Raw genomic sequence first — 8,911 nt, 5'->3', positions numbered from 1 at the left:
TTGAGAGTATTCCTTTCCCAGCTACGCATTAACAAGAGGGACAAAGTCCAGAATGATGGTGACCAGGGTGTGTCCAGGTACTTTGCATTTCCCTCTCTGAGCATCCAGCTGGCTGCAAGGCAGGTGAGGTGAGTCTCCACCTTCAGAGGAGGCACCTGGGTTCAGAGTGGCAGTGGGACCTGTCCAGGATGCGTGCTTTGGTCTGAGAGCTCAAGACCCAGTTCTGTGCCATTCTGCCAAGGAATCCTGGGCAGTGCCCATCACCCAGAGAAGATGAGAGAGAAAAGGTCAGCACTTGGACCCAAGTGCAGCTGTAAGTGGGAACAGAATAAGGATATTGAGTGCTTTGCTCATCTTTGGGCCTTGCTTTCCTTAGCTGGGCAATAGGATCATAACCCCTGAAATGCCTGCCTCACAGGGTTGTTTTTTGTTTTTTGTTTTGTTGTTGTTTTGTTTGTTTGAGACAGAGTCTCCCTCTGTTGCCCAGAGTAGAGTGCAGTGGCACAATCTCGGCTCACTGCAACCTCTGCCTCTCAGGTTCAAGCGATTCTTCTGCCTCAGCCTCCCAAGCAGCTGGGATTACACCACCATGCCCAGCTAATTTTTGTATTTTTAGTAGAGATGGGGTTTCACCATGTTGGCCGGGCTGGTCTTGAACTCCTGACCTCAAGTGATCACCTTCAGCGTCCCAAAGTGCTGGGATTATAGGCATGAGACACTGTGCCCGGCCCTCACAGGGGTTTTTTGGGGGCGATCAGAGGAAAAGCCAAAGCAGAAAGAACTGGATAATGGAGTTGGGCATGGGTTTCAAATCCAGCTGTGAATCTTACTTGGCCATAGACTTGGGCAGGCCACAACCTCTTCAAGGCTTGGTTTCCTGATTTGTAAAGCTCTCCCAGCCCTGCCACTTGTGGCTGGTGGGAGGGTCAGGTGAAGTCCTGTATTTCAGAGGCTTATTGTTTAAACTGGCAAGTCCCTAGCCCTCTGGGAGTTTCCTGTTTAATATAGAGAAAGATTGGGAAACAAGGCCAACTCACATGGAAAGTGAAATAGAGTGTTGTAAGCAACTCCAGATGGAGGAGGAGGAGGAGGAGGCTATTACTCCAACAGGCGCTGAAAGAGGAGGATCCCAACCACGAGGAAGGCTTCCAGAAGAGAACCGGGTGCTGGCTAGAAGGGTGGATCTACATGCGACTGGGAGACTGGGTGAAGGCTTGGATGGAAAAGGCTCAGCCCTGTGGGGGTGGCGGTTGGGGGATCAGCATGAGTCAGCCCGAACAGCTGGGCAATGGGAGTATGGTCAGGACCTGGCACCAAGAGGTCAGACCAGAAAGGCCCTAAACGAGCCACAGTGTTTCCCAGTGTCAGGGCCCAAAGAACCACCCCCAGGGTACTGGTCAAAATGCAGATTCCTGGGCCACACTCCTTTGATTTGACCCAGAAATCTGCATTTTAACCAGCCCACCTTTCTGGTGAGGTAAGGGTGAGGTATCTTGAGATATGTTTCTTGAGTGGTTCAAGGTTTGAGGCCTTGAAGGGCAAGGCATAAGCCATGAGTTCTAGTCCTAACTCTGAGATCTTAAGCAAATCACCTCATGCCCTAAGTCTTAGTTTTTGTGTCTGTGAAATGAGAATGACCCCACCTACCTCAGTGATGAGTCTGGGTGGGCCCTATTCTGCTCCAGTTGTGATCCTTCTGGGCCTCCTCTTCCTGCCTCTGCCCCCTCCTCCTCTTCTTCTTTCTTTTCTTCTTCTCCTTCTCCTTCTTCGCCTGTCACGCCTCCCTTGTCATTCCCTCCTTCCCCATCTTCTTTTCCCTTTCTCTCCCTCTGCCCTCCTTCCCTCCTTCTCCCTTCTCCCTCCCTCCCTCCCTTCCTCTCTCCCTCCCTCTCTCCCTTCTCAGAGCCACAGTATAAACTCATCTTATCACTTGCTCTGGCCCTGGGCAGCTGGAGTTGAGGCAAGGTCAGGCCCCATCCCAGGGATGGCGCTGGGGCCTTTTTTCCCTCCCACCCAGTCTGCATCATGGTCTTCGTCACCATCACTATCACCATCAGGGGCTGCTGCACATAGTACCACCCAATGGTCAAGGCAAAAGGAAAATGTCAACCCCAGCCCCCAGAATTCACCCTTTTTGTTCTGGGCCTCAGGAACTATTTTTATTTTTCCCCCTTAAATAGCTGTTTATTAGCAGTGTGCTGGAAAGGGTGATGGAGTTAGCATTCACAGACAATACCACACACCACTGTCACGAGGGAGGCAAGAGCGCAGGCAAGCCGGCCTGCAGCCCCGAGGAGGAGTCCCCCTCTTCAAGAGAGTGTGGGAGGGGGCAGGGCCTGGAGTGTTGGGGGGCAGCCTGAGAACACCTCTGTGTACTAGGCGTGGTTAAAGACTAAGAGGAACTCATTAGCAGCAGCCCTGGCCTGACCGCTTGGAATGTACTTTCCTTGACAGGTGAGGCTATTGGCCAGGGCTCACTTGACATACTCCTTCTGCACAGCCTTCAGGTTCTTCTTCCTGCCCCAGGCCTTCAGGGCAGAGGCCTGCAGGGTTCAGCTGTAGGAGAAGGTCAGGGCCCAGGGCTTCAGGAGGGGGCACTTGTTAATGGCATTGAGGTTAATGGACACCTCCTTGCTCTGGCTTCCAGATAGGAAGTGATCCCAGGGACAGCAGGGGACACTGTGCAGTGTAGCACTTAGTTTTTGTGTCTGTGAAATGAGAATGACCCCATCTGCCTCAGTGATGAGTCTGGGTGGGCCCTGTTCTGGCCCAGTTGTGATCCTTCTAGGCCACTTATTCCCTAGAGTGTAGCGCTTGTGACAGTTGCCATGGCAATCTCCTTGTGAGAAAACTTCTGGATGCAGGCTTGGCCCGGGGTGACCATACTGGACTTCAGCAAGGTGCCTTCCAGGTAGATGTGGTGGTCACTCAGAGCCTTGTAGACAGCAGCCACACCTTCTTGGTTACATACTGACAGTACTTCAAGTCATGGTCCCCACTGAGGAGGATCTCAGCCTCCACGATGAGCACAATGCCATTCTGCTGGCAGATGCTGGCATAGCGGACCAGGACATTGACACACTACCATTTTCTTTTGTTTTCTTTCTTTTTTTTTTTTTTTTTTGAGACGATATCTCAGTCTGTCACCCAGGCTGGAGTGCAGTGGTGCAATCTCGGCTCATGCAACCTCCGCCTCCCAAGTTCAAACGATTCTCCTGCCTCAGCCTCCTGAGTAGCTGGGATTACAGTGTGTGCCACCATGCCCAGCTCATTTTTGTGTTTTTAGTAGAGGAGGACATTTCACCATGTTGGCCAGGGTGGTCTCGAACTCCTGACCTCAAGCGATCCGCCTACCTTGGCCTCCCAAAGTGCTAGTATTACAGGCATGACCCGCTGCGCCCAGCTGATGTTGGCATTTTCAATGATGGCGAGGGCTGAGGGGGTGTGTTTCCCAATCTTCAGCACGTGATGCCACTTGGCAAAGTGGGTTCCATCCTTTTTTTTTTTTTTTTTTTTTTTTTTTTTTTTTTTTTTTTTTGAGACGGAGTCTCGCGCTGTGTCACCCAGGCTGGAGTGCAGTGGCGCGATCTCGGCTCACTGCAAGCTCCGCCTCCCAGGTTCACGCCATTCTCCTGCCTCAGCCTCCGAGTAGCTGGGACTACAGGCGCCCGCCACCACGCCCGGCTAGTTTTTTGTATTTTTAGTAGAGACGGGGTTTCACCATGTTAGCCAGGATGGTCTTGATCTCCTGACCTCGTGATCCACCCGCCTCGGCCTCCCAAAGTGCTGGGATTACAGGCTTGAGCCACCGCGCCCGGCCCCATCCTTCTTGTCTGGGGCACAGCGCTCAGACAGCCCATCCAGCCCTTGGGTGGTAGTCTCATCATTTGCCCTTGCCAGGGGTATCACCCCCTTTTCTACCTTGATGCCCACAACACTGCCTTTGGATTTGATAACTTGGGGGAAGGGACACCTATCATCCACCTTTTGGTACAGCATCTCATGGAAGAGGATGACGCCCTCGATGCAGGGGTTCATGCAGTTGTCAGCTGTCAGTCGCAGCTGGCGGTAGAAGCACTGGTTCTCCTTGGTATTCTTGGTTCCAATGGACTGCAGCCACTTGGCAACTCTTCCAGTGGACTCATCTGCAGCCGGGATGCTCTTGCCCAGAGCCACGATGTGATGCGTGATGTCAGACAGCTCCTTCTTCTGCTCTGGGGTCAGCAAAGGGTATTGGTAGGGCATGGTATTGGTGTTAACAAGTTCCTGGCACAGGAGAGGGGTGGGTTTGCAGGATGTGGTGGTGGAGGGTGGCAGGCTGGCAAGTGGACTCAGGGAGAGAAAGCAGCACTCGTCACCAGGACCCATTCTCCCAGGAACTATTTTTAGCAGCACCCCTCCAAGAAGGTGAGGTAGCTCAGTCTGGGCAAACCTGCTGCTTTCTTCTGGGCCTCAGTTTCCACATCTGTCAGCCAAGCAAGAAATCCTGCATCCTTCTCAAGGAGAACCCAGGTGGACATAGGACTCCTCCAACTTGTGCTGCTGCTCCTTGGGGTGTCAGTGCCCTTCTATGCAGTGGTAGATGGGGGCCAGCCTCACACAGTGGGTAGAGGATCTGGAAACAGCTCAGCTCTGCCCTGAACAGTTGGAGGCATGAGCTCCAGTTTACAGTGATGGGGCCCAGGAGCCACCATGTGAGATGGAATTTCAAGGTTGGCAGAGCAAAAGCGTTCTGAGGTCTCTGGCGCTGGCCTTGTCCTAACCCTGCCTTTGGAATCCCATTAGACTGTGGTTGCAGAGCAGGTGAGCTCTGGTTTGCGAGAAGAGAGAGAGGGGCTGGAGTGGAGCAAAGCCAATAAATGCTTCAGGACGCAGGTCTGGAGTGAGGGGGCTTTGCAGGGAGCAGCAGCCCCCATCCTAGAGAGCAGAAAATGTCCCAGAGGACCCATGAACCCAGCCCTCCAGCCTAGCAGCCACAAACTGTGGCCTAGATAAATTCTGTGTGGCCCACATAGTTCTTGCCTTTTTTTTTTTTTTTTTTGAGACGGAGTCTCGCTCTGTCGCCCGGACTGGAATGCAGTGGCGCAATCTCGGCTCACCACAAGCTCCGCCTCCCGGGTTCACACCATCCTCCTGCCTCAGCCTCCCAAGTAGCTGGGACTACAGGCACCTGCCACCAAGCCCGGCTAATTTTTTGTATTTTTAGTAGAGACGGGGTTTCACCGTGTTAGCCAGGATGTTCTCCATCTCCTGACCTTGTGATCTGCCCGCCTCTGCCTCCCAAATCCTCGGCCTGGGATTACAGGCATGAGCCACCGCGCCTGACGTTCTTGTTTTATAATAAAATGTGAATTCCTTGTCAACATTTAACCAGCAGGAGATTTCTCATCAAGCCTCAGATGTTCAGCTTCTTTTGAGGAATCAGCAGACCTGGAGCGCCTGGGCTGGCCCAGGCAGGGTGTGCTGTCTCCAATTCTCTATCAGCCCTCCCTTCAGTGTGTCCCCAACCCTGAGGAATGTAATGTCCAAGCAGCGACACCTTCCTGGCCTTGTAGGCACCAGTGTGTGTTCCCAGCCCTAAGCCATTTTACAGCCAGGGAGACTGAGACTCAGAGAGGGGAGAGGACTTGCTCGAGGTCACACAGAAAGTGATGTTTGGGCTGCAGGGAGACCCAGATGTCCTGATTTCCGCGTCTCCCACACTGCGCTCACAGCCTCTGGAGGAGGGTCTGGGGTCAGTGGCTAGGGGAAGGATCAGGCTAGCTATTAGTGGCTCCCTGGAAGGGACTGGCCCAGAGGTGGATTCCTCCATGCTTGTCATCATCCCCCCAAGCCCCTACATGTGGATCAGGCAGATTAGGGCCCTTAATGGGGCAGAGGCAGGCACAGGCTGAGCCCTCTCCTGTGGCCAGCTGTGCCTGCCCTTGCCTCATCACCTTCAAGGGGCCCTGGTCTGCCTGATCCACTGCCGGGGCTTGGGGGGATGAGGATGCGCAGTGTGGGGAAGCTCCCTCCCTGTCCTGAGCTGCTGGGCAGACAGACATCAGCAAAGAAGCCGTAGCAGGCTGTGACCAGTGTGGACAAGGGTGCTGGATTGGAGAACGGCGGCATGGGAAGGGGGACCCACCTCAGGGCTGTACCCTGGTGTCAAGGAGATGACACCTGGGACAGAATGACCAGGCTGAGGGGCCCTCAGTGAAGGCTAGAGGGAGCCTGATATGGAGAAGGAGCATGGAGGAAGACAGGGAGGCTGGAGTCAAGAGAGCAGGGGAGAGGGAGGGGTGTGTGGTAGAGCCAGGCCAGGAGACGTTAGAATCCTGCCATCATCAACAGTGCAATTATCCACCAATTCAGGGACCTTATTTCTCTCTGGCCCTGTTGGCATTTAAAGGCCTACCCGCACCCCTTCTTTCCAGACACAAGGGAGCTGGAACAAAGGGGAGCAGGAGTGAGAAGAGAGTGAGCATGGATCAGCTAGGCAGGGCCAATAAGGAGAAGGCCAGGGAGCATGCGAACCTGCTGAGCAAAGATGGCAGCAGCAGCCGGTGTGTGCAAATGTTTGACCTGGCTCTGTGATTATATGCACAACCCCAGAGCCCCCACACGGCCACCCTACAGATGTCAGTACAATTATTAACCCATACAAGGGACAGGGGCTCAGAATAGTTAAGTTGCCCAAGGTCATGCAGCCAGCAAGTGGGGAGTGTGGCTGACCTCCTGGCCCTTCTGGCTTCCGGTCCAGCACTCCACCCTGTGGGGGCGGGGTGAAGAAGAAGGGAAGAATGAGGCTGGGGCAGCTTCAAGGGTCTCAGGTCTCAGGGGAGGCATTTTTCTATTTCTGGGTGACAGGACCAGTTTGGGCAGGCAGATGGGGGCACTTAGCCAAGGAGGCTGGCCAAGACTCTGGCCAGCCGCCGGCCACCCAACTCAGGAGAGGTTGCCCACTTCCAGGAACTTCTGGGCAGCCAGCCACAGCCTCAGAAGGCAGGACTCCTTCCAGATCCCACACACTGGTGGATACTGCTCACTCTCTCCCCTGCACCTGGCCAGCTATTCTGGGCCCAGTTGAACAGCACCCAGGGCCCACAGCCTGGCAGAGGCCTCCCACCCTCCTTGGCTCCCTCCTTGGAGGTTCCTAGAAGGAAGAAAGGGGGCCCTTCTGGAAAGAGGAAAGGGTTTGCTGCCACCCTAAAACCCATCTCCTCTCCCTGCTCCCACAGTCACCCCCTTATTGAATGATCTGTGTTAACGGTAGTTAACAGCCACTACCAAATTGAATTGTGTCTCTACTGTAGTGTGGTACCAGGCACTGTGTGTTTCAACTCTCACAGGCCCCCTGTGAAGCAGCTACCTGCAGCCCCATTCTCAGAGTGTGGAGGCGGTGCGCTGCCTGGGTTCGACTCCCCGCTCCATCCACTGTGTGCTCTATGTTCTTAAGCAGTTGGCACAGCCTCTCTGAGCTTGAATTTCCTCATGTACAGAAAGGGAGTCTTATTTTCTGTACTGGCTAAATGCTGTGTGTCAACTTGGCAAGGCTATGGTGCCCATTGTCTTATTAAATACTAGTCTAGGCCAGGTGTGGTGGCTCATGCCTATAATCCTAGCACTTTGGGAGGCCGAGGCCCTGGCCAACATGGTGAAACCCCGTCTCTACTAAAAATACAAAAATTAGGTGGGCATGGTGGCATGCGCCTGTAATCCAAGCTACTCTGGAGGCTGAGGCAGGAGGATCACTTGAACCCGGGAGGCAGAGGTTGAAGTGAGCCGAGATCAAGCCACTGCACTGCAGCCTCGGCAACAGTGAAACTCCATCTCAAAAACAACAACAACAATGACAAAAAAACAAAACAAAACAAAACAAAAAACCTAGTCTAGATATTACTGAGAAAGTATTTTGTACATGTAATTAATATCTAAAACTGTTGACTTTAAGTAAAGGAGATTATCACCAGTAATATGGGCCTCAATCAATCAACCGAAGGCCTTCAGAGCAAAAACCAAGGTTTCCTGGAAAAGGAGAAGTTCTGCCGCAAGATGTAATGTAGAGATATTGTCTGAGCTTCAAGCCAGCCAGCCTTCCCTACCGAGTTCCAGTTTATCAGCCTCCACGGTCATGTGAACCAATTCCTTAAAATCCATCTCTCTCTCTCTCTCTCTCCTGTTGCTTCTGTTTATCTGGAGAACCCTCTCAAGGGTTTCCACTCACAAGGTCGATGAGACACTGCTGCTGTGATTGGTGGAGGCACCTGTTCCTGGAAACAGCATGCAGGTAATATTAGCTCTGGGCTACAGATGAGGGAACTGAGCCTTGGGAAGGTGACTTGTCCAAAGTTTCAGTGCAGGAGTCAGGATGTAAGCTGGGCCTGCCTACCTGCAGCTGCACCGCAATCACTGGGTCTTCACCTTGTCATCCACTTCCTTGTCAAGACCCTGGGACCAAGCTACTCAAGGGGCTACTGGTGGCACCCTCTCTCCAGGACTTGCCTTTGAATTTAATCAAAACCCTCAGGCCCTGGTATGGGAAGTGAGACTAGAGGCTGTTGAGTCCCCACTGACACTGAGTTAACGGATTCTTATGCAAGACTAGCAGGCTTGTGATGCCAACACCAACGTTCACCTGCCTTAGAATTGCCATGGCCTTGATGGGGCCTTTGGAGTTGAGAGTGAAATCAGCAAAGGAGAGCTAAGTGACAACCCCTGACCTTGGGGAAGACTGCTCAGCCCTGCTCCTCACTCTGTAGACCTAATAAGCCTTAGCTTTTGCAGCATAGACCTGGGGTCAGCAGTGCAGAAGCCCATAGGGTCCAGACAGGTGAGGACAGTGGGTACCCTGGACCCCTGGGCTGAAGGACAGACACATTTCAGCTCTGGCTCCTGGTGTGTCCAGAGCTGCTTCTTGTATTTCTAGAAG

The 8,911-nt window shown here is 53.2% G+C and overlaps 2 protein-coding genes across 2 annotated transcripts in view; one reads left to right on the top strand and one right to left on the bottom strand.

Annotated features, from left to right (window-relative positions):
- RPL29 (ribosomal protein L29) overlaps nt 1-8,911 on the top strand; it is a 344,283-nt gene that overhangs the window by 141,208 nt on the left and 194,164 nt on the right. The gene's annotated exons all lie outside the window — the stretch shown is intronic.
- LOC126948769 (fructose-bisphosphate aldolase A-like) lies at nt 1,968-4,579 on the bottom strand. The gene is given in 4 exon segments (XM_050781044.1): nt 1,968-2,952; nt 2,955-3,081; nt 3,391-3,485; nt 3,816-4,579. Coding segments are annotated over 4 exon segments (927 nt in total). The 5' UTR covers nt 4,369-4,579; the 3' UTR covers nt 1,968-2,800.

The sequence above is a fragment of the Macaca thibetana genome, chromosome 2, assembly GCF_024542745.1.
Source record: "Macaca thibetana thibetana isolate TM-01 chromosome 2, ASM2454274v1, whole genome shotgun sequence".
Taxonomy (NCBI): Eukaryota; Metazoa; Chordata; class Mammalia; order Primates; family Cercopithecidae; genus Macaca; species Macaca thibetana.
Note: the sequence above shows the minus strand (reverse complement) of the source record. Positions and strands in the feature narration are given on the sequence as shown.